At 39.3% G+C, this 26,777-nt stretch overlaps 1 protein-coding gene across 1 annotated transcript in view; it reads right to left on the bottom strand.

Annotated features, from left to right (window-relative positions):
• Positions 1–26,777, bottom strand: part of Adgrg2 (adhesion G protein-coupled receptor G2) — a 122,060-nt gene that overhangs the window by 26,368 nt on the left and 68,915 nt on the right. The window contains exons 3-13 of the mRNA XM_038316468.1: positions 17,879–17,914; positions 15,253–15,300; positions 13,056–13,094; positions 10,895–10,936; positions 8,621–8,674; positions 5,846–5,901; positions 4,737–4,792; positions 3,615–3,654; positions 3,134–3,171; positions 1,510–1,604; positions 416–482 (exon numbers count right to left, since the gene is read on the bottom strand). Coding sequence (XP_038172396.1) covers positions 416–482; positions 1,510–1,604; positions 3,134–3,171; positions 3,615–3,654; positions 4,737–4,792; positions 5,846–5,901; positions 8,621–8,674; positions 10,895–10,936; positions 13,056–13,094; positions 15,253–15,300; positions 17,879–17,914 — 571 coding nt within the window. The remainder of the gene's footprint in view (positions 1–415; positions 483–1,509; positions 1,605–3,133; positions 3,172–3,614; positions 3,655–4,736; positions 4,793–5,845; positions 5,902–8,620; positions 8,675–10,894; positions 10,937–13,055; positions 13,095–15,252; positions 15,301–17,878; positions 17,915–26,777) is intronic.

Here is a 26,777-nt window from a genome sequence, read left to right as displayed (position 1 = left end):
CTTTGTTGGAGGAAGTGTGTCACTAGGGGGCAGGCTTTGAGGTCTCTTATGCTCAGGTCTTGCCCTGTGTGGTCACCTCTTCCTGCTGTCTGCAGATTAAGATGTAGAACGCTCAGTTCTTTCTCCAGTACCATGTCTGCTTGCATGCACCATGCTTCCTGCCCACCAAGATAATAATAGACTAAACCTCTGAAACTGTAAACCAATCCCAATTAAATTTTTTTTATAAGAGTTGCCATGGTCATGGTGTCTCTTTATAGTAATAAAACCCTAAGACAGCTAGTATGGTGATTAAATGTTATATGTATATACCATTTTATTACCACATATTAATTAGTTTCTGCTATTTATTTATTTATTTATTTATTTATTTATTTATTTATTTATGGGAAGCTCAGCAAAGTATGTTACATACCACTGCAGTTTTTCTAATTCTTCTGGTGAGGAAGGGCAGGGAGTCTTGAGAGAACAGCAGCACTGTTCTAAAGGGGACAAAAAAATAAAAGGAAAAGGAAATGCATGGTTAAGAAGAAAACAAAATCTGGGTGGTGGTGGCACATGCCTTTAACCCCAGCACTCAGGAGGCAGGCGAATCTCTATGAGTTTGAGGCCAGCCTGGTCTACAGAACTAGTTCCAGGCCAGCCATGGCTACACAGAAAAACCCTGTCTCAAAAAACTAAAAGAATAAAGCAAAATAGAAGCCCAGACTCATATAATATATGATTGTTATACTGATAGGCTATGTTTTTTAAAAGAGTAATTATCTAGAATCAGTAATAAAATTTATTTACTGTGTTTATGTTAACAATTATATACAAAATACATGCTAAAATATTTATTGACTTTTTCTGTTTGGTTGTGTATTTGCAATATCTATCTTCAGAAACCCCCAAGAGGGATTTAGAAGTAAACACATCCTGGAGAAAATTAGCTTAAGTGAAACAGACCAGGCATAGAAAATCAAATATCACGTGATCTTACTTTACTTGTGGAGTCTACAAAGGTCCAACTCATGGAAACAGAGAATGAAATTGGGAGTTACCAGACCATTTCAAATGAAAAAATTGGAGAATTTTTGATTATAGGATACAAAATTCAGTTAGACTTCAAGAGACGTATTATGTGACATGGTGACTACAGTTACTATATTGTATACTTGAAAACTGCTGAGAACAAACTTTCATGTTTACTCATCACAACAGAAAAAACTTAAGCATATGAGATTATGCATATGCTAACTAGCCTACCTTAGAAATTCTACAAAGAACACCAAAACATCAGTGCACACATAAATACACATAGCTTACTTATTGATTAAAGATGAATCAGACAAAGCCTAGCTACAATCCACTGAATACTCTACTCAAAGCCCTCCATCTCAATAGAGGCTTTAAAATCATGTTTTCAGACAATATATTGATAGTTTATAGGAAAACAGGGAAAAAGAATCTCTTTAGACATAAAAATTCACATGAAAAAGAGCACAGCCGCAGACAGAGACATCTTACCCATTGGCCAAATCTGTACAGTTGTGAAAGTAACCATCATGGCACACACATCTGTTGTATCATTCAGTTTTATTGTGAATGTACAGTTTAATGTGCTGTAAAGAGAAATGTACACAGCCAAAGTTAGTATGTAGGGATAGTTAGTATATATACATACATACATATATATGTGTATATATATATATATATATATATATATATATATGAAATGTGTCTATACTTTAATTGATTTTTGCAAACTCAAGAGTGAGGGAAGGGACACTTAAAAGTGTTTACTTTGCAATATTACCCCAGTAGCCTTACAAACACCCATCTTGTAGAGTGTGGAGGCTATTATTGGTTGTCAACTTGACTGCATCTAGAAGTAACTAAAAGCCAAATGGCTGTGAAAGATCTTTTCTGAATTAGATCTTTGAAGTGTGAAGACCCACTTCTAATCCAGATCTTTGAGGTGGGAAGGTCCAACCTTAATAGCAAGTTCATTCCTTCATTGGCATTAGAGCCTGCTTCTTTGGGATTCCAGAGTTTACTGATGACCAGCTGAGACATCCAGGCTTGAGAACTGAGCAACTACTGGATGCTTAGACCTTCTTGTGGGAGATAACCCTTGTTAGAATAGCTGGACCACAGTCTGCTAGTCGTGTGTGTGTGTTCTATAAGTTTTGTTTCTCTAGAGAACCCTGACTAATACACCCAGTCTGTACTTTACCCTCAAAACTCTATTATTAGAGACATCAGGCTCACATTCACGGATTCTTCAGACCAGAGACCTTCAGTCCACACCTAGCTTCAGGTTTGTTTTGCAGCCATGCAACTTGGCCGCAAAGATAAGCACCTTGACGTTTTTAATTTTTGCTATCCCCCCTAAAAAACCTGACCATTTGCATAGAAAACTTTCTAAAAACCAGCCTAAGAAAAATGTTAAGGTCTCTTATATCCCAAATCTCCTTGGAATTCAGTCTAAATATCAGATGACTAATTATTTAAGCTATTCTCTCCATTTCTAATGGTGTAGGTAGAAAGAAATTAATGCTGAAAGTATTGGGGAGAAAAAATGAAGTAGATACCCACAGTAAGAATCCAGCATATAATTTTATGAAAGACTTGCCATAATTTGTGGCCATGAATAGTTGATGAATGAAAATTGCCATTTTATAGGGCTTTGAATGCTCAGGGGTCTTGTTGTGAGTTTACCACTTTACAAGTCACTGACCATGCAGCTAGGGACTCCAAAGGACACAACTTAAAATAGTTACCTGTACAGCTCCCAATAATTGCTTCACTCCTGCATATACTGCTTACCATCTCTAGTTTTATGCTCAATGTGGTCCTGTCCCCTTATCTCCTTTCCAAAGCTCCTTATTGTAAGTCTTCTTTTCTGTCTGGCATTTACCTTGCTTGGACCTAATATGAGCCACTTCAGAGTTAAGGACACTGATGGCCCAGGGAAATAAGAAGAAGGAGGTTGACAGAGTAATTTGTATTTATAAAAACACGAATATAAAATATCACTGGTGTTTATGTTAGAGAAAAGTCTCTGAGTTGAAAACTTAACTAAGCTTCCTTGGTGCTTTTATTCCATAAATGGAGAAAAGGTTCTTATAAAAAATTGAAAATAACTTACTTTTGGGTCTCTGCTGTAGCACACACTATAAAGTAAGTCTGAAATAAATAAATAAAAATATATACATTACTTCATCAGCTAGAAATGTCAGAGAAGACGATCCAGGGCTAATCACAGAATTTCCGAACCACAACTCCTGGAGATATTGTACACTCCTGTTGAGTTCCCAGCATAGTGTATTCAGGCCATACACGCTCTGTTTGGCCGCCCCAGTGTCAAGAGAGCTCACTTGTAGACAAGTTAGCTCAATCTCCTGCAGGTTTTATTTGAAGAAACTTTCAGTCTTACCTAATAGCAATCCTACCTCCTCACAGTGGCCACCCATAGCTCCTAGTTCTGAGACTCGGAACAATGCAATGGGTTCATTCACCGTCAGATAGATTTGGGAGAACCTGAATGTGAATCTCCAAGAACACAGAATTCCATACACTCCCTTGAAAAGTAATAATGACAAACATGGTAAAGGGTATACTATGGTTACCTCACTTAAAGTCTGTAGAGTTTTGTTGAGCTCTGATCGCCTGTTAATAGAATGAGAGAAATTAACATGAAGGAGACCATTAGTGATGTGAAATTTGAAACATGTAGCTTTTTAAGCAATTAGATTGAGCATGTGGTATGTACTGCTTACAGTGTTCACTCTGAAGAGACATGGGATATAATGAGAGATTGCTATGTAGGGGCTATCAATTATTTATAAGACAAGGAAAACTAACCAGATGGGAGATGGATCAGCCCTAGCTAAGAGCAAGATATAAATTATGGTTGAGCAATCATGTAATTCATTAGGCTACTGCAAACCCCAAGGCAGCTTCTTTTGGCAGACAGCCAAAGGAAGAGCTGGCCCGGGGCAAAGATTTCTGAAAAAGGTAAGCCACTCATCCCGGGCCTCTGATTAATACCTCATCTGTCATCAATGGACACAGCCTTCTCTCTCCAGGACTCCGGCCCTGTCTCCCCCCTCCTCCAAGTCCCCTGTGGGGATTTCTCTCATTCTTCGCCTCCATTCCTGCTCCTACAATCTTTTCCTTTCTTTCTGCAATGCCCATTGTTCCTTCTCTGACTTCTGAATCCCTGTCGTCTCATGACAATATGAACAATGGTACATACTAAAGTGCATCCCATCTCTTGACATTGTGGCATAATGTTTTCATCTACAAAGTTCATATTAAAAAAACCCATGCAATCGAGTTACCAAAACAAGTCTAATGATGTCTTAAATATGTTTGTAATTTTGTGCTGGGCCTCTTTTCATAGCTCTCCTCAGCTGCATGCGGCTTGCTGGCCTTAAGTTGAATACTCCTGCATGAAGTCTGGACTTGAACTTGTCTAACAATAATGCTGGATAATGAATTGTATTAAAATTCAAATACCGATTCAGATGAAGCTGTTGTTTAATTTTAGAGCAGCAGAGGGAACAACCTCAGGGGACTGTTAGCTGGCAACAGATAACTGGTTAGCTTGCAAAATAGGCAAGAACCAATTTTCTCTGTATCTTTTACGTTGCTATATCCTATTCTTGGTCTCCAAAAGCAAAACTAGCTCAACCGTATCTTTCCACATGGTGTATAGGAAGTTTTAAAGCCAACATCAGATCACTCACTTCAGTTCGCCTAGAGACCGGACTCCAGTTAAAGTGCCATTAGCCGTTTCTTGTTTCTGTTGGAGGTGAGAACTCATTAAGAAAACAACAAGCACCATCTTTAAACACATTCTCTGACAAGAAGTTTCGTTTTTATCCACACAAAGAATTACTCCCTAAAGAGTGAATCCTAACTCTATAAACTACTGATGATCAAACTGAAGTGGCATAGATAATGGGGGTACCCAAGAGTGCATCCATATTGGCTGAGCCAGTCTGGCTTTATTTTTAAAGTGTCAGAGTCAATAAGTTCTGTATTTCTTCTGTTCAAGGGTTTTCCCCAAACAGTTCTATTAAAGCTCTCCTCATGACAGGTTTCAGAGTCAAGGTACATCAGAGTAGAAAGGGAAATTTGACGGTGCCATTCCTGTATTCCTAGCACCCAGACCATGGCCTAGCGTATAGCAGGCATTTAGGAAATAGTCAAGGAATGAACGAGCACATTTGGCCTAGATCCTCTGGCTCAGTTTAGGTTGCCAAGGTGTGCATCAGTGTATTTGGTTTTCCCAAGTGGGTAACACAACCAGATCTGCAAAATTCTTATTAGACTCAAAATAAATATATATACATACATATGTATTTGTTACTAGGAATTTCTAAAGTAATTCAGTACTTTTAACTGGTAATAGGACTGTGCAAAATTACCATTCTTATTCAGCAAGCAAACCCAATAAAAACTAAAATATAAGTATTAGAAAAATAACATGATTATTATGAATTTAAGCCCTTAGCACAAAGCTAGAAAGAAAGTCAAGGAGACATATTTTACTTAAAGTTGTTCATAAATCAAACATATCAAGAATCACAAATAATCTGAATCTTTGGAAAATCTTTAAACACATGAAAATATACTTTGTTTTTTTCTCATTTTTTTATTAAAAATTTCCATCTCCTCCCCTCCTCCTCCCCCTTCTCTCCCCTCCCTTCCACCCATACCCCTACTCCCTCCCTCTCCAGGCCAAAGAGCCGTCAGGGTTCCCTTCACTATGTTAAGTCCAAGGTCCTCCCAGCTCCCCCTAAGTCCAGGTTTGGTTGGAAGATTGCAGTTAAAGAAAATCTTGAAAGCCTACCTGGGTAACATTGTGGGCGTCATCATATTGAAACACTATCTCACCTCTAAAAAACACTAAAAATAAATTTTCAGAAAGAAATGTAAGACTTGTGTCCTTATAGTTTGAGAATTAATACAACACATTACAAGGTCATTGCATTATTTTATAAAAAGTTTAATCATAATCTTCATACTCCTCTATTGGTGGTTATTCATTGCTTGTCAACAGAATTTTCAGAAGATGGGAGCTGGAAATTTGATGTAGGAATTCAGTAAGAGAGAATGTCACCTCCTGCCCAAGATGTTTTCCATTCTACCTGCTGAAACTTTTTTATTTTAAGGATAATTGGGGACTATGGTTTCAATGTGACCTTTCAAAGAACATCTTTGAGAGTTGGAATTACAGTGATATAGATGAGTGAGAGAAAATTTGTTCCTTAGCAGCTAAGCAGCCCCATAGAAGTCGATTCTTCATCAGTTTTTAAATCTGTGTTTTTGAGAATTTCATACACTAGTATTTCAATTACACCATTTCCCTCTTTCTCCCCAACTCCCCCCAAATCTCCACCTGGCCTTAAATTCAGGGTCTCTTATTCTTTCATTATTATTGTTACACACACACACATGCACACACAAATTTAAAAATATAATCTGCTGAGTTCATTTAATGAAATTTTATACTGATACACAAACTTCAAATAATATAGCCTATAATTACTAAAAATAAGGATACTTTAAATCTGTATAAAATTATGCATTTTTAAAATCAGGTTTTTAGAAACTTGTTTAGATTCTCTCTCTCTCTCTCTCTCTCTCTCTCTCTCTCTGTGTGTGTGTGTGTGTGTGTGTGATAGTTTGTCACCCTCACATTCTTGTTGAGTGTGTATGTTCATAGCATAAGTGTACTGTGAACACAGTAGTTCTGGTTGCGTGGACAACTGAAAAGCTACCACCTTTTGACCCTCAGCCTAATTTTTCCTGGCCAGATAGCTCCCAGCTTATTCATAGGCCTTTAATGGACCAAGACTGGAAACCTGTAAGAAGCAGAAGTTTCTAGTTTTTGGCAGGATATTGTGGAGGTTCTGGTGCCAGAAGAGTTGGTTCCCTGATGAGGTTGTTTTCAACAGTCACTACAACAAATGGTCAATTCAGTCAGTTAATTGGGGAAAACATTACTCCAACCAGATTTATGGCATCTGTTCTGCAAGATGACCATTTATAGCCACATGTTTGATTTTCAGTTATCAAATATGATTTAGACACAAAATAGAGCTAGACATTAGTCCCAGCACAAAACATACGGGATTCTTACAAATGATGACATTATAGGGATACAGTAAAGAGAAGGGTAAGAGAGGGGAGAGAGAAAAAGGAAAAAAGAAGAGAAAGTTATATAAATGTGTAAAAATTAAATGTATCCAATATTTTTTTTGCATATGTGGTGGTAGGGATCGAACCAAGAGCCACATATTATTAGGCAAATATACTAGCACTGAGCCACACCCTTTGCCTATTGTAAGAAATCTAAATAAGCTAACAGTTCCCTCTTATAGTGTCCCTGAAACACATCAACAGAAAGCTCAAATGAGCAAATCTCACACTCACACAATAGGAAGTAGTGGTAAAATACTAATTTTTAGATTTTATTTTTAATTATGTATATATGTATGTGAGTTTGTGAACATGAATGTAGTGCCCTTGGAGATGAGAAGAGGGTGTAGGATTCCCCTGGACCTAGCGTTACAAGTGATTGTGAGCTGCCCATATAAGCTAGACACCAAGCTCCAGTCTTCTGTAAGAGCGATGTGCTCTTTTAACCTCCGAGACATCTCCTCATCCACAAAGTATTTAAATAGGTGATTTTCTTGTTTTCTAATCTATCCAATCATATTTTTTACTTGAAATATTACCTATACTTTTCAGACAAAATATAACACTATAACTAGGAACAAAACAAACAAGGTAAAAATTCCTCTAATGATTACTAAAATTGATAGCAAGACTTTATATCATAAAATACATCATTATCTTCCTTTTCTCTCTACCCATGATCTCCAGTCCGGTTCTGACCTGCCACATCATATGTTTCTGTTTTTCACATTTGCTTTCATTGGTTTTAATAAGGAAGAAAGCCCAGAGAGCCAAATCAATGGGAGAAAAGAGACTGTTTCATGCCTCTGGCCCATGGCAAAAGGAAAAAAAAAATTCTATTTCAAAAATAGCATGTTCTCAAGGGATTTCCACCTCAATTTTAAAAACATAGTGGACAGTCTTAGAGATGGCAAAGCATTTCAGACACTACTGGGATCAGCATTTAATTAAACATCTGGAGGCTTGAAGGCTCAACATTCTAAAATTCTGGTTTGTTTTACTTTTAGAAAGGACAATACCCTGTTTTTGAGTCATATAACTTAAGGTCCTATAAAAAGGCTTGAGGGATTTACATATAAATAGTGACTTATGACAATCAATAATAATTTTATTATTAACTATATTCATGAATTAATTCTAAGATTACTAGAACTAGTGTGGATTTAAAGCTAAAGCGAAAATGTTAGTTTATAGAGCCCATGCTTCATATTAAAGAAGTTGATCTATCTTCTCTGACTAGAAAAATGGAAAGATAATTCCAGCCAGGTCTAAAAGTTGCTTTTGATTTTATTAGGGACTTCTAGTAACCTGGTTGTTAAAAAAATAAATAAAAAGGCAGACCAGAAAGGTACATGCAGACACAATAGGATTTTCCCTGGGGACCAAACCTCTCTGGTAATGTGGAATGCTCACTAGAACTAACCTGAGTCATTGCAAATAGACGACAAATTGCAGATATTTCTCTGAGATTTGACTCCTGAAAAAAGAAGAAAGAAACCCAGCTGGTTAAGCATGCTAATAACCGTGCTCATATACTGCATTGCCAAGAAAATTGGCAAATGAAGGCATCTAATGTAGACCAAAAGCATGACAAAGCTGAACAGAATTGGCTGGGTAGATTACACCAAGAATAACAGACTGTGTTCTTACTTAGATGAGCAGCTAGGGGCTATGACTCTCTACCACTCCTTGGCATACCACTGTCTGGCCATCAACCGTTCTCTGAAATTTCTTTGTCACCTTTGTAATTAATTCTCCTCCTGTCAAATTTAAGTAGCGAACCATAGAAACAAATCATGCATAGAGAATCTAAGTGGGCTAGTCCTGAATCGTGGGCCTTCCTTCCCATCCAAAGTAGGAAAATCCTAGAAGACTCTAACGTTGGTCTTAGCTCATACAGAGTGCTCTACAAATGCACATTAGAAATAATAGTAATGTTCCGACTTTGACTTCCTGAACAAAAGTTACAGAATTCAAAGTATATTTGCTGAGCACTTAACTATATTTTCTGGGTCTTGAGAGGGCACTCATTACAGACCCTGCCCTCCAGGAGCTTACACTCTGGTAGGTGGTACCAGTCAGGAAATAAAAGTGTGCCATGGTGGCATTTACAATCTAGAGGGTGATCCTAACCAGGAGATAAAAAGGTTGTGTGGTGGACAGGCCATCGGGCCACACAAACACACAAAGGAGGAAGAGATGAATGGGAGATTCAGTGAGCCATATTAAAAGCAGATCAACCCGAGAAAGACTTTCTCCTTTGTGAAAGAAGTGCATCTTTTGGTTTTATTTGAAAAGGGCTCAAGGTTCCATTCAATAATTGAATCTTTCTGTTGCCATGGAAGAAATCCATAGAAGATGGGAGGGTGGGGAAGGCAAATGCTGTTGAGGTTCTCAGTAAACTAGTGAAGGAACAAAGATAATTTAAAAGATTATGTGTTAAACAATATTCTGTCTCCTTGTTATGTCTTCTTTGGTCAGAATTATATATTCAATGCCCAAATGCAAGTCTATTTCCATTACGTGTTCTGACTTTGTTCTTGGGAGAGAAATTAGTTTGGATGCAAATGAAAAGTGTAATTTGACTTAGTGCCCGTGATATGGTTTCTGTCAGAATGATTTATTTGTGTTCGAGTGGCAAGCTTCAGCTGAATTTAGAGTCTGCGAACAACTGACTGTCACACTGTACAACATGTTATAACTGTACAGACGGCAGGTAGTAATGCTTTTGGTGGCCTTTCGACCGTTCCTCTCTTGCTTGCTAAGCTTGTCATTCTCCTCCAGGCTTTACCTGCACCTCCACTGCTGCTCTTTCTCGGTGAGAATTTTCTTTCCCATTTCTAGAACTGCTATCTATAATTCCCACCTCTCCCCCAGTATGTGACCACCGATAATTCTTTAAATCCTGACTGAGACTAACTTTATCTGAGCATGGTCAGGTAAGAAGTATTTTAGGTTTTGTGAGCTAGGTGGTTTCTGATGCAACAACTCAATTCTATCCAGCAAAAAAGTAGCCACTGAAAATAATTTAAACAAAGAGGCAGGGCAGTGTTTCAATAAAATTCTATGTACAGCAAACACGCAGTAAACCAGATTTTCCTACTGAAGTCAATGAAGAGCCTTTGTTAGATATGTCTTGTGTGCCTGGAATTGCACGGGACACTTAGAAGCACATCATTTCTTCATTTAAAAAATGTTCAATCTTCTCATTCTTTTTTATTATATCTTGTGGATAATCTCATTATCACTAGCCCCTCTATTGCCTACGTATCTTAATCATCTTACAAATATCTGTGAGTCTGGGATGTAGCTTTGGTGCTAGAATGTACACTTAGCATGTGGCAGGGCCTGTGTTCAATCCTCAGGACCTAAACAAACAAACAAACAAACAAACAAACATCCTGGTAGAATCCTTGACTATATCTGCATGAATGTTCTTGTCAGTTAACTGTTTGTTTCCTCTGTCTTACCCTTAGACAAAAAGATTCTTGAGGGTAGGTACCGGTGTCTGATCACTACTACACAGACCAAAACATCTACTACAATTTTAGGGACCCAGTGAATACATATCTATTCATTAAGAACAGATTTTATTTTTAAAAAAGAAAAAAGACAAAGAAATAACAAATACCAGCCATTTCTTTAGCTTTACTTCAGTTATAAAAAGAAAAGTCTTGATATTGGTAATAAGTCATACCTGATGCATTGGAGGTTTTTACTATAGTGATTTTAGTTTTTTCTGCAAAGAAGCAATTTAAATATTAGAGCAGAATTGTTGCTTTAAAAAAAAAAACAATTTGCCATGAGTATCTTTTTTTGTGAGGTGCTAAGAAAAGCACACTGTTGACATCTTAAAGATCCCATCAGTCAGCAGCAGAATGAACGGGACTCTCATTCACGGAACATGATGCAGTACTGGCCTAGGGTGAGTCTGAAAGTTGGAGTCGCATGTTTACCCAGTTAGATCACACCCATTACACATCCCACTTCTTGTGTAATTCTACTTCAATTTCCAGGCACAACTACTGGCCCAACAAATGTGAATTTATAATACAGGAGGGTAGAACTAAGATAACAACAGGCCTTCGGATTGTAAAGAACAGGTGGCTCAGAAATGAAAGGCAATGTGAATCAGTACATGCTGAATCAAAAACGTTGCTGCTATCGTTTGCAGTCAAGAATCCTGATTTCTTTCTTTCTTTTTTTTTTTTTTTCGAGACAGGGTTTCTCTGCAGCTTTTTTTAGAGCCTGTCCTGGAACTAGCTCTTGTAGACCAGGCTGGCCTCGAACTCACAGAGATCTGCCTGCCTCTGCCTCCCGAGTGCTGGGATTAAAGGCGTGCGCCACCACTGCCCGGCTCCTGATTTCTTCTTTAGAGGTAATGCAGTGCTATCCTCACTGTACTGGCAGGTAAACCTGCTCTCAGGGACGTCAAGACCATTTCACAACTGTTGCATAACAAGCTCATAGTAGCACCAGGGTTACTCAAGTTAGGCGCTCACAGGCACATATTAACGTCCTCTCAAGAGCCAAGCCTTAGGGAATATCTTTCCAAACACATTTGCAGGCGGAGTCCACTCTGTATCCCCCAGATGACGGAGAATCAGGTTCAGAAATCTGGAGGATTGCCAGCTGCATTCAGGGTACAAATTTGCAGAGAGATTCTGTGTTCTCGAGAAGATAGGTAAATTATAAAGGAAAGACTAAGTTCAAAGTTTGGAGACACCCTGAAGAATAAACAATATTACAGGGACAGTTTCATCAACTTTTCTATGTTTGCTACTGATTGAGTTCACTTCAGTGTGTGATTCATGGACAATGGTTGGTGGTAATGGCAGAGGTGGATACCACTCTGCACTGTCATCAATAAACTCTTTATACATTATTTTGTTTGCCTTGCTGTTCTTCTCTCCATAGAAAATGAAGCACAACTGTGAAATAAACTTGTATTTTTATAGCTAAATCCCGAAAAGTATTTAACTTCCCTAATAATCAAGAATGAAAAAAAAACCCATAAAGAATCAAGAAGACGATTTAATAATATATAATGTAGTCTCAGCAAAGGTACAGTGTCATGGCCATTTTCATCCACTGCTGGCAGGATGAGGCAGGGGACAATTTTCCTAGGAGATAAATAGGCAGTAGTTCTCAAGGGACTTAAAATATTCATAGTGCTGACCCATTATTTCCAATCCATGGAATGTATCCTATAGAAATCAGGGATGAATGTAAAGATGTTGGCATCAGGATGTTCATTGCAACTTCTATTAAAAGAATACAAACAACTTTAATGTTTAACATATGGCACGCAGTGGAATAACATCAAGTCATTATTAGCAAGAGACAATGGCAAATGCAGTTTAATATTAAGTTAAAAGAGAAATAGAAAATCTTTTAAGTTATGATTAGTCTGAAAAAGCTATAAACATGGGGTAAGTATATATGTATATATGCGATTGCAAAATGAATGTATATATAATATATATGATCAAAACTGAAAATGTACCAAATTACTAACAGTAATAGTAAAGCAACACTAAAGACGATTTCTATTTTCTTCTCTGTATTTCCCTATGTTCTGCATTTCATGAGCGAATAGGTGTTGTTGTGGTATTCAAAAAACAATAAGTGTTCTTTTTAAGCAGTGTGATATGGCCAGAATAGGAAGTTTAGGAGTGTGGTGACAACAGCATGACAGATCAATGACAGAGTCACTCATTCAAAGGTTGGACACCAAGGGAGAGAAGCAAAGGAACAACAGAAACTTGTTCCTTTACTAATCCATCAGCCTCAATGTACAAAGAGCTCAAGAAGTCACAGAAGACAAGCTATGGCACCCGGAAATAAATTGAAATTACCTGTTTTGTTTAAAGTCGACAACACTTCTGAAGCAGCATCTAAAGTAATAACAAACAGAGTAATTACTGGCAGATTCTGTAAACACTTCAATTTCCCCCAAAATCTAGAAGTTAGAGTTTTGCAAAATCTAACTGGTACTAGCCAAGGCAACATCCCCAGACCCATTCTCTGTTCTTCAGCCCCACGATGAATTTGAAGACACTTTCATTCTTTGAGAAGGCACTTTTTGAATGTCTGTTATATGTGTAACACATGGCAACACTCCAATATTTATTAGAGTCAACTATACCCATTTATGTTAATATTTTTGTCGCATTTCAGAAAATGGGTTGGAAAGACTGTAAGAGCCAGAGGTCAAAAGTGAAGCAGTGTCTTCTGGACATGACAGGACTCCTGCACCTACGAACTCACACAGCTCTGGCTACCTGTGAAGATCAGTCCAGTTAACATTCTAGCATGGAATGAGAAGGGTTCATGAGATCCCACCACCCCTAATTGAGGAGCTATGGACAGGTGATGCTTTTGGGGGAGGGAGAGAGAGTCAACTTTAAGGGCTGACCACCCTTCAGAGGATGGCTCCATATTCAAGAGTATATGGGCAGCACAAATTGGAGTTGATGAGTTATTAAAGTTTTAAAAAGAGGACACGAAGTTGGGTTTGGGTAGGGAGGGGACGGTGGACCTGCAAGGAGCTAGTGAGGAGAGTGGAGGGTGACTCTGATCAAAATATATTAAATGGAATTCTCCCCAAATTAATAAAAATGTTAAAAAATAAAAAAGCTGCCATTTTCTCTCTATGTTAATGAGAAATCCTTTACGGATAGGAAATTTACAACATGAATAACAACTTTGATAGCCCTGGGGATGCCTAGTCGCTTTTACCAGTGGCACATTCTAACAAAAACAGTCAAATAGTGTTAGTTTAAGTTTAGAGTTCTTAGGCATTATCAGCCTTTAGGAAGATTTCATTTTGATCCTATTGGATAAAAAAAAATCCAATTAAAATGGATTCTACAGGTATTTCTTTAATGAAACTAATTCTAGAATTTATTATTAGAGATGAAATTTTAGGAAAAATTGGATGTGGTGCATGCCTTCATTCTTAACAATTAAGAAGCCAAGGCCAAAGAACTATGAGTTTGACGTCAGCCTGGGTGACATAGTGGGACCTCATCTCAACAAGCAAACAAACAACTAAACAAACACAATGCACTGCTATGCTTAAAACACATCCATATATCCCCCACATGACACACAACACAATAAAGATACCACTGCCAAAGCTAAACTGAAAATAATCTTTTCACTGCATGAAATAATCACACACAAATCTGACAACTGTTGGTTTTTTGCATTGGGCGAATTATGAATTTAATCAGTTTCAATCAGTGTAAGATACATCTATGATTATTTAGCTCCCTAACCACCAACCACAGGGTTGAATTTTATTTTAACCAAGAGATTCTGAGAAGTGTTGTGGTTTGACCAAAATAAGATAGAAAACTGTTTCCCCTCAGAGGGGAAGAGAACAGAATGTCCTGCTCCACCTACCTCCCTGGGATATAGTGAGATTCTTTGTCCTTGTCTCTAACATGATGAGGAGCTAGAATTTTCTTGTTGCCCATTTCATGCTATTTAAAAATTGATAAAAATCACCCATAAAGAGACTTGCCTTTGAACGCCCTGTCCTCCAAATTCATGCTGAACATATTGAAGTCACTGGATGTGCTTCCCACAGTTAAATAATACGTCATGTCAAGTGTGCTGGCGTTGTGTTAGAGAGCAAATGAAATGGAGTACTTAAAGTGTGATCAATGTCTCTAGAATTTTCCTAGAATAGTTACAGTGGGAGAGGGATTCTTTTTTATTTTCTTTCCATGATCAGACATTTTATCAGTTAACCAAAATGGTTACTCTCACGTGCTGGCAGGCCTTAACTTTTGGAGTGCTGGATTATATGGGATTACTTAGTGTCCCCAGATATAATTTAGAGATAGAAATCTTTATCACCATTCATTATACTTCTATCCGTATGAAGGGTTATCAATTTTCCCTTACTTCAGAAACATTCTTACCATTGAGGCTTGTAGTTTCTACCTCTTTATTTTTCCCAAGGAGAAGAAGACAAAGGAATAATTAAAACAAAAGCTTAACAAATTGGACTACATCTAGGCTTAAAGATTTTCAAAATCTTGCCTGGTGTACCATTGGAGTAGGGGACAAGACTGACAAGAGATGATTCAGCTGCAGAGAGAGAAAAAATAAGTGAATACTTTGAAACAATTGTATTTCTTTTGAGCCAAGGTTTCAATGTATAGCCCTGGCTTGAAACAATTATTTATGAAATTTTAAGAAGTCATAATTCTTGAGATACAATTATAAAAAGTAGAAAAATTGCCACAAGACTCAAAATCATGGAGTTTGCTGCACCTTTAGAATACCATGGCAATAAGTTAGGAGCCACATCAGAATAAAATAAATGAGAGTCTCATTATTTTTCCAATCAAAAGAGCTCTAGAAAACATTTAAAATAACTTCTTCAACTATTGTCATAAATATATCGTCATGTAGACGCCATACTACTATAATGATTCCTGTCAACTGCCAAGTCTTCCCATGGTACACTGTGTGTGTACATATATATTCTCTAATATTATATATTAAAAATTATATATATTCTCTAATATTTTATCCCATTTCTTGGTAAGCCATTTTGAAATATGGCTGCTATTAAGCCAATAAATCAAGCTCTAAATTTCTTGTGGAATGACTCCTCTTACGCTAGGAACTCAGTCTACCTCATACATTTCACATGTTTAAATATTTAAGAGAGTCGATGGTTTTTATCTTTACCTAAACATGGAGAGAATCACAAACACTTCACAACTGAAATATGCCTTCTAGTAGAGAGCTTGCTTTTCAGCTGGTATAGACGAAGCACTTGGCTGGCCTTTCTCAAAATGCTCATGGGTTGGCTGAACACATACACACACACACACACCCTGTCTATCCCATATTATTGCTTTCATATTTTGTCACTTACTATATTTATTCTTTTAAACACTTGCCAAAATATTTCTGTAGGAATAAGACTGGGCCTAGGCAATTCAAGTCAAAGGGTGCTTATGGGGCAGAACAAAATAATTGGCCAGAGCCAATTGTGTTAATGGGGACACAATTCAAAGAAGAGACCCGAGGGCACAGCTGTCTTCTTCCCTTGACATACACTGGGTCTTACGTTATCCCTGGGGCACCCAGAGCCCAAGGTATGACTAGAACTCTGCATTCTATACTAACAGGGTTTGGCAGAGTTTGCTATGATTGCATTTGCCAAAAGCTCTTCTACTAAAACAGTTGTTCTCAACATTCCTAACACTGTGACTCTTTAATACAGTTCCTCGTGTTGTGGTGACCTCCTCAAACATAAAATGATTCTTGTTGTTACTTCATTATCGTAATTTCACTAGTTATGAATCATATAAATATGTATAGATATGTAAATATCTGTGTTTTCTGATGGTCTTAGGTGACCCCTGTGAAAGGGTCATTCAACCCCCTAAAGAGTCTCGACCCACAGGTTGAGGACTGCTGTTCTAGAAGAAAAATACACTAGCATGTTGAACCTAGGAACTCAACAACTAGGGGGCAAACTGACAAAGACAAGTTTGGTGGCTTAAGGTTCAGGGTTTGAATCTTTAACCCATAATATAACAACTCACACCGACAGTCATTTATTTACCCTATAGCAAGTACATGGAGTCTCTTGTTTCATCTTTAAATATCCCATAAAGCAGATACTATTGTTCTCCTTGAATTGCAGAGGCAGAAACCGAGGCACAGAAAGGTTAAGAAACTTGCCCTGAATCTAAGCTAGTGGTGGAGGTGGGAGGGTGGTGGCTTGCTTAATTCAGACAGCCTGGCTCCAGAGAATGTGTTAACACGATTAAGTTTCCCTTGCTGAGACTGTTTCCACATCTATAACATGAACATACTGAGTCCTATACTGGAAGCCTGGGGAGGAATGAGATGTCTGAAGACTTCAGACATGGTAGTGAATGCATAAGAGATGGCTGCAATTATTATTGGATTCAGATGGTTGAATGAATAACAAGTTCATTTTCATAGTCCTAATGATGGAATACCAACTGATTGACAACCGTAGGACATGTGGTATATCAGAAAGAAGACAGGTAGGATGCAAAGAAGCCCACACTACCTCTATGTGATGTGGAGCAAGAAGCTGTGAGATCTCAGACGAGTTATTTGGCAGCCCTGGGCTCTGTTCTCTCACCATAGGACACTCGGACGCTAGTTTCCAACTGTTAGTCTCATACCAGAGTACGGTTCTCTGTTCCCACAGGTTCTAGTTACACATTTCTCTTTAGTTTATTTGCCTTCCCATCATCATGTGTGCTAAGTTCCTAGAAGCCTCTGGAAAGATATTCTCTAAGTGAAGGTACTGAAGGAGTGGAGTGAAGAGAACAGCTCATCTTGCAAATACAATAAATCTTGGCGTATTTAAGTTCTTGATGCTGCTCAGACTTATGAGCTAGACTACTAACCATAGCCAAAGCCCTTAAGCTGCTATCCATTGAAGTCCGTAGTCCCTAGAGAGTTAGTCCCCAGCTTGGCTCGGTAGTATGGAAGAATCAGTATACCTGTCTGCTCTTGGTTTTGTAGGTGCATGTTTAATGACAATTAATTTAACCAAGCGTCTTAGAGGAAAACAGTTTTGCTGTATCTGACCATGTGTCATACTGCATGGAGAACTTCCAGAGTAATGTTTTCCTGAGATTCCCCAAAGTTATAAAAGAACGCTTACCAGATGGTGATAGCAAACTGGAATTACCAGCGTTTTCTGTCAAGGAAAAAGGTGATTTAGCATTAGTTTGGTTTGTTTACATATCTGTAGGCAATTCCCATTTTTAATGGCAATGGATGCAAACCAAGCTGCAAATGACTACCAAACGAGGGCAGCATGTTATTTTATGATTATGTTCCACACCCTGTTTCAGCGCCTCTTTTCAATTTTCTATGAACACAGCTTTCTAGTGAAGTAATACTCCCAGTTTTTAACTCTTGTGTGTGTGTGTGTGTGTGTGTGTGTAATACACACATGCACATGTAGGTACCCATGTAAGTTTATGCAGAAGCCAGAGGAGAATATCTTGTGTCCTCTATCCCACTCTACTTTATCATCCATCCATCCACCCATCCATCCATCCATCTATGTATTTAGAGACAGGGTTCTTCAAGCTCATTGTTTGGGCTAGGCTGATTAGCCAGTGAGCTCCTGGCATCTACTTCTCTCTGCTTCCCAACCCTGGGCCTATAGGTACATGCTGTGCTGGATTTCTATGTGGGTTCTGGGGATTTGAACTTGGGTCTTCTTGTTTTCACAGCAAGCACACTTACACACTAAGCCATCTCCCCATGTCCTCAACTTTTAACTATTTATAGTGTTTTAAATATGATGTTGTATAATGTATAAATGTGTAATGTACACTTCAAACTAAGGAGGTGGCTAAGACTAATTTAAACTGTTGTTTGATGTTCACTGAATATATAGGAAAAGTGCACATCTGGACAAATTAAAGTTTATTAACTATGCTTTTATTTTAGCACAAACTTTTTGACCTATTAAGCCATCTCTTTCTTCTGAGTTGAACTACATCAGCCACCTTTGGGTGAATAAACTACAAGAACTGCTGAGTTATTTATTTTGGGAAAATGCTCAGATCCCTTTAAAGAAAAGCAGTTTTATTTTTTCTGTGCAGGAAAGCAATGCATGCCTGGGGCTGGAGGAATGGCTCAGTGGTTAACAGCACATGCTGTACTACAAGACCTAGATTCGCTTCCCAGCATTCACATTAAAATCCAGCATGTTCAGATGTGCCTGCAACTCCAGGGTTATGGGGCAGAGACAGGTAGAAAGATCCTGGAAGCTCACTGGCCAGCCAGCCTAGCCCAAACAATGAGCTTCAGCCAAACTCAGACAGTGAGCTTACAGAGGCAAGAAAAGGGTACCTGGTACCCTGAAACTAGAGCTGCAGATTGATTATAAGAAAATATGTGGGTTCTAGGAATTGAACCCAGGTCTTTTGGAAAAACAGCTAGTGCTTTTAACTGCTGAGCCATCTCTCCAGCCCTAAAGCTAGACATTTAAAATTTGTTATCCTTTCCTTTTTCTTTTGGCATTGTTTTCCCTTTGGATATCAGTTTACTTTTTCTATGTCTCAGAACTACATCATCCTTCATGGTCCAATATAGCCATTTCCCCACATGTCTTAAATGTCTTATGTTTTCCTGAGTACTAGTCTGGGTTTCTTTGAGGGTTTGCCCCCATTCACTTCCCACTTGCAATAATGATGGGGTTGTCGCTTTCAATTAGTCATGTATTTGAACTTCATGCCACTCTTAGGAGACAAAATATTTCCACTGTTAAAAAGATTCATAAATGTTGGGCGGTGGTGGTACATGCCTTTAATCCCAGCACAAAGGAGGCAGTGGCAGGCAGAACTCTGTGAGTTCGAAGCCAGCCTGGTCTACAGAGCAAGTTTCAGGACAGGCTCCAAATCTATAGACAAACCCTGTCTCAAAAAACAAAAACAAACAAACAAAAGTTTTGTAAACACAGAAAGGAAAACAATTATTTTTTTTTCAGACTTTTTTCTTTGAAACCTATGGAGCAAATCTTAAACTATTGCCAATTTATTGAAGTCTTGATTTAAGCCCATAAACAAAATTATTGGAATCTGCCTATAAAATTTACTTAATATGGCCCTCTGATGAATTTTTTTCTGATGATTTTTTAAAAAAATAAAGTCTATATATTCCAATTATGCTGAGAATAAGTTCATAATGGTAGACCAAACAGAGCCTGAAGAATAGAAAATCAAGAAAATAGCTTCATGGATGGAGACTCCTTCCCCATACCACCTCCTTAGCACTTGTTGTCAATACGATTGCCACCACTTCTCAAACTCTAGTGTCACAGGTTCTAGGGTGGTGTCAGTACTGCCATATGATTATCCCACAGTCATTGCCCCTCCAATTCAATGTAGCCTAGAACTTAGCCTTCACCACCCCATACCATTTTGATATTTGATCTACATTGCTGTTAACAATGGCTAAGTAATTCAAGTCGAAAATTTAAGTGGATTAATTTCTTCTTGCATTACTGTTCTAGCGAATTGCCATGAAGTTGGTGGCTTACAGTACAAATTGGTTATCAGAACCCACCGGATGAAAATCAAGTTGATGACAAGCTACGGTCCTATCTGGAAGCCCTGGAGGTGAATCTACTTCCTGCTTATTAGGGTTATTGGCAAACTAGTTTTTGTAGTTGTAGGACTGAGGTCCTTATTTTCTTCCCGGCTATAGACTGAGGGTTATTCTAAGTCTCAGAGTCATGTTTCTTGACTCTTGTCACATTTGTCTCTTTTCAAAGCCAGAGTGACAGGATAGAGTAGGGAAGGTCTCATGGGCTATCATCCTGTCACTTACAAAACTCACTGGGTTCATCTGGGCAATCTATGCTAATCTCCACATCTCATGGTCTTTAATGCTAATTACATCCATAATGTCCTTTGGCTCCAGATGCAGATGGAGATGGCTGGCATTGCTCCTATCCACCATGGGCAGCAAGTACACACGTTGGTGTATATACATACATGCAAGCAAAACACGCATAAAATAAAATGGATAAATCTTTTGTAAAAGTTTATTTGATTCATAGTTCTGGGGACTGGGAAGTACAAAATTTGAGAGTCTGAGAGTCTCCATCTGCTGAGGGGCCTCCTGTTGTGTTATATAGGGGAAAAAGGAGAGTGGGCTCTCAAGAAGAGTGATAACTCCCGTGAGAATGACAATGGTACATTCAAGAGGGTGGGGCCCTTATGACTTAATCACTTTTCAAATGTCCCACCTCTCCATAGCGTCACAAAGACAAATAAATGTCAACATGAGTTGGGGGGCATTCTATCCATCAGCATATGATATGTTGTGTCTTCCAATTAGATGCTAAGCAGCTTGTTGTTTTGTTTATTATCCTCCAGAAGTCCAGGCCAGTGTCATGGATTGCGTAACTATTCAAAATATCTTTATTAACCTGGGTGTGATGGCATACATCTTTAATCCCAGTACTCGGGAGGAAGACGCAGGTGGATCTCTGGGAGTTCGAGGCCAGTCTGGTCTACAAGAGATAGTTCCGGGACAGCTAGAGCTGTTACACAGAGAAACCCTGTCTTGAACCCCCCCCCAAATCTTTGTTTTGACTAAAAAATATTAAGAAATCTATCACAGTATCACTTGCCTACCATGTGCAAGGTCTTGGGTTTGATTTTTAACATCAAAATACTTAACACGCATAAATACTTAACTGAAAAAAGAAATCTCTATCAGCCAGGAGTCAAGTTATAAACTTATGACAGGTGGATAAAGAGGAGAAAATTAACTTAGTGAATTAGTGGAAAGGTAAAAGGCTGGACCAGTCTTTTAGGGGTGGAGATAGAAACAGGAAGCAGAAGCTGAGACCATGGAGGGATGGGGGCGAGTGCACCCAATGAGAAGGGAATCAGGGAGAAGGCAAGTCCACGATTAGGGATATGGGTAAGTCAATCATAGAAGGACACACACACACACACACACACACACACACACACACACACACACACACACACTTTTTCCTTTCCTCTTGCACTCCAGTTCCTTTTTCATCACCACATGTTGGGGTTATTATGCTCTGTGTTGCAAAGCATCAAAGGGGAAGAATGGACCTGAGAATGAGGGAAATTGATCTAGGCAGAGCCCATAAAGGCTTGAGAATACTTCTTGGATGACTGGTACTCAGAATGTGATGTATGGATTAGTAGTTACGTCTGACGATTACAGCAGAGAGATCATGTAATGGATCTTGCAAACGTGTGCTGAGCTGTCCATCCAAATTCACACCAAATCAATGTGAAAAGCCCACAATTATGAGCCCCATTGCCCAGAGTGATAACTTCAATATGGTACCCACAATTGACTCTTACTCTTTGCTTAATGTCCTCTCTCTACTCCCTGACACCACTTTCCAGATAAACTACCTGCACCCAAGTCATGGAAGGCCATATCCGAGTGCTGCTGAATTCATGCTCCTCTCTGCTGTTTGACAGCATGGTAGACATTACGTGAGAGAGCTGTCTTAAAGATGTGGCAATGCCAATGAGTCTTCCTACACACCATCTCTCAAGTTGGATGGGAACAAGACTTTCTCTTCCAGAAGTGACTCTATAAAAGATACAGCAAGGCCCCCTTGCATGAATACTTTTTACCCAACTGCAACTCCTCCAGATTGAATTACTATTCCATAGAGAGATGATTACAGACAAGCCACCACGCCCAGGCACTAGTATATGGGAGCCCTAAACAAAACAATCCTCTTTGCTGTTCTATTGACTTTTCAGAACTTGGAACAACAAACAGTCTTCCAGAGACCACCTTTCCAGATTGTACTATACAAGCAAAAGGATTAATAAAAGCATTTCTTATTTGGCACATTCAACACTTGTTTACTTGATCTGTGACTATCTCACATCACACTGCTCAATAAGTACTCTTACATAATATATTTATTAGAAGATTAATAACGACATCACTAAAGAAAACTTTAGCTCTTAGCTGATGGAACTTCCTGGGGAGAAAATAGTTAGCTATTCTAGGTGGGCTTTCACCATGATGGGAAAGATGGTGAAATGTGTTGTTGATCCTCTGGGGCCTAACTCTTCCTCTTCCTCCAGCTTTGCACACAACTTGGCCACCCCTTTCCTTTATCTTCTAGAACTGAGCAGGCATGAGGCATCAGCCACTCTGTAGCTCACGCACACTGACAAATATCATGAGCACCTCATATGGTTGCTATAAGGGGCGCTATGAGGCCTATGATGAGGCGTTTTCCCTGGATCTTTCAGATATGCAGTGCCTCAGGCAGATGTATGCTTAGTTTTGTGATGAACGGTCACATTTCTGTAGGGCATCCACATTACCCCGGTAAAAGGCAACACTAACATGAGGTTCATTTGGTTTCCATACACTACAGTTCACACCCTGAGGCTTCCGGCTCTTCTTGTTCTCCTTTCCCAACTCCCCACCCTGTTAATGTTATGTTCCACTGCCAGCTGTTGAGGAAAGCAGTCTCATGAAGTTTCAACCAGCGCTCACAGTTTGATTCAGTCAAATCTCTGTAGCAAATGCCTTTGGGAAGGGTGAGAGAGAGAGAGAGAGAGAGAGAGAGAGAGAGAGAGAGTGAGAGAGAGAGAGAGAGATATCCTAACTTAGTTGTTCTATGTGATTTGACTCCAGCTTAACTAGTTCAAAACAGAAAACTTCTATGACAATTAGATTATATAGTTTATAGTTGTGCTGTCCAACATGGCAGCCACCAGTTCCCATGTGACAATTAAAATTTAAATTAATGGTGATATGCAAGATATTCATGAGTATGGCAATAGGATCTGGACATTTCTGGCTCCCTCTCCTCAGCTGCCCAAGGAACTAGCTGGGGGCATCTTCCTGGACACCTGGGAACCCCTCTAGAGTCAAGTCTCTGCCATAGAACCTTCACCTGGCGTTGGATGGAGAAAATGACAGAGCCCCACATTGGAGCACCAGACTGAGCTCCCAAGGTCCTGATGAGGAGCAAAAGGAGGGAGATCATGAGCAAGGAAGTCAGGACCATGAGGGGTGCGTTCACCCATTGAGACGGTGGGACAGAACTAACGGGAGACCACCAAGTCCAGTTGGAATGGGACTCATGGAACAGGCGACCAAACCGGACTCTCTGAATGTGGCTGACGGTGGAGGAGGACTGAGAAACCAAGGACAACGGCAATGGGCTTGGACTCTACAGCATGGTCGGGCTCACTGTGAGCCTTGTCAGTTTGGTTGCTCACCTTCCTGGACTTAGGGGTAGTTGGGAGGACCTTGGACTTAACATAGTGAAGGGAAGGAACCCTGATGGCTCTTTGGCCTGGAGAGGGAGGGAGTGGGGGTATGGGTGGAAGGGAGGGGAGGGAAGGGGGAGGAGATGGAAATCTTTAATAAAAAAAGAGGGAAAAATTTAAATTAATTAGGCAGGTAGTTCTTCTGCGGCGGCCATATCCCCTGTTCTGTCTGTTGTGTACCAAACAAACTTGTTTTTTTTTTTCCTACAAGCAATTTAAACTAGTTAAAAACAATAAAAACTTCAGTGCCATGGTCAAGGTTGAAGTGCTTGGCAGTCACATGTGGCTTGTGGCCGCAGCACTGAGCAGACAACAGATAGAGAACACTTCCTCATCACACAATGGTTTTTTTCAGATGGTGCTGGTCTGCAGTGCTAATGGCTCGTATCCACTCCCCATGAGTCAGGCATTACGGGCATCTGCTTTATATGTATGAAGTCACAACGCTCTGGGAGATAGGTGCTACCACTTTACAGAAAAGGAAACTGAAACACAAGGCCTAAGTCCTTTGCTAAACTCAGAGGTTAAAATTTGGTCCCCGAAAGACCAGGGCCCCAAACTCTTAACCTGATGCTCATACTGTGAACACCACAGTGACCTGGGTTGGTACAGAAAAAATAATTGACTCTGCTGAATCTTCCTGCACTCCAACAGCTCTGGTTCAGCGATTGGGTATCTCAGTAAAGGTCATAGCATACTCCTACAGTTTCCTTAGGGCGTGTGAATTCGGGTTTTAATACGATCCCTAGGAGGAAAAGATGTCTATCTCACCTTATCCTACCTTCAGTGGCATAAGGAGATATACCAATAATCCTGGTTAGGAGGGCAGAATCGGGTGTATTAGTTAAACTATTGCAAGCTGTGATAAACTCGGAAATCGCAGGCGCTTAAAGAGATAAAGTTTGTTTTCCATTTATAAAACCCAATAAGCAACGTCAAGTAGAGAGCTGAGAGTGGGGGAGTCAGGGGAGGGGTGTTGTACAGGGACCCAGATCCACAGAGGGCCTGCTTTCTTCAATGTAAAGAGCCCAAATTTGCTGTGGACAGCACCACCTAGGGGACAACCATGAAAAGAGATAGCTATTTCTGTTTGTTTGGTCGGGTTTTTTTTGTTGTTGTTTTATTTTTTGTTTGTTTGTTTGGTTTTGGTTTTATTTTGTTTTTTGAGACAGGGTTTCACTGTGTAGCCAGCCTGGCTGCCCTAGAACTCAGAAATCCACCTGCCTCTGCCTCCTGAGTGCTGGGATTAAAGATGTGTGTCACCACCACCCAGCAAGAGTTATCTTAAAGGAAATTAAGCCACTTGGGTTGATAATGCTCCCCACAAGAAGCATAGACTAAGAAAACCCCCATACCAGACACAAGAAACCTTCTAATGTCGGTCAGGTGACTCCCAAAACGATATAGATTATCAATGAAGCCCTCGGTTGACTCTCAGTGCTTGAGGGTAGGCGCTTATTGTTGAAGGCACTACACAGTTGGGACTCAGGACTAGGAATTATTTGAGCTGGATCTGACTTGAAAGCCTCCTTTCTGTGATCTAGTTTACATGGTACCAGAAAACACTATGCAAGCTACCAAAGGAGGGAAGCGATTAAACAGTCCTACCCAGCTACAACACCTATGAACCAGGACAAGACCAGCATGGCAAAATATGTATGTATAAAGATGTAGTAAGTGACACTCACATGTTTGTGGTAACCAACAGCTGTCCACTTGGATTTAAGGCCCATTCAACAGGAGGGGAATCATATCTGGTACTGGAAACCTAGCTAACTTCTCAAGGAAAATGAGGTCATAGGCCTTAGTAAAGAGTCTACTATCATCACTTCGTTAGACCGGCATAACTCCTTAGTACATTCTAAATCTTAACATTATACCCACAGATGAATACCTCCCCCTTATCAAAGAAGTTTCTCCCTACTTCAGATGGAGACCATCACAGAAAATTACACTAGACATATAACAGAGATCCAGAAATTATGGGATGTCCAGCCTCAATGGTTATATCTACATTACAATCCTATCTATGACTCAGGGAACATTGAGGAAGGAGGGGCAGAAAGATCATGAGAGTCAGAATACCAGAAAGTCTGCTGTGAAACGGTCTCTCCTAGAAATGGCTGCATATACAAGACTAGAGCCATGGCAACATCAATGGACAGATAATGTAGAAAGGGAAAAATTTGCGGGTCCTACCCCTAGACAAAGAACTACAGGGAACTACTGAAAGAAGGAGAATTAGCTTCCCCCAAGGGGTGAACCCCTTTATTGGTTCTCCAATGCAGAGGGGTCAGCCCTGAAACCATATATAAACAGTAAAAGCGGACTCACTAGGTTATATTTATATGTTTGTGTATATATATATATATATATATACATACATACACACATATATGTGTGTGGATTGTTATACATACATATATGTATGTTATATGTATATATGCAACAATATATATGTATATATATATATGTAACAATAACAACAAAAAAGAGGCTATCAACTTGAGAGTGGGGGCCATGCTAGGAGCTGGAGTGTACCTAGGAGGAGCTGGTGAAAGGAAAGGGAAAGGAGAAAGTGATGCAATTTTATTTCAATTAAAATCTATTTTTAAAAAATTCAAAAGGGTAAGATTCAGTAATTAATGCCCATTAAACTAAGATTAATGCTAAAACCATCATTCTTAGCCACCAGTTTATCTCTGATTCTTTGTCACGACAGTGACAAGGTCGAAA

Source organism: Arvicola amphibius, chromosome X, assembly GCF_903992535.2.
Source record: "Arvicola amphibius chromosome X, mArvAmp1.2, whole genome shotgun sequence".
NCBI lineage: Eukaryota > Metazoa > Chordata > Mammalia > Rodentia > Cricetidae > Arvicola > Arvicola amphibius.
This window is presented reverse-complemented; position numbering and strand designations above follow the sequence as displayed.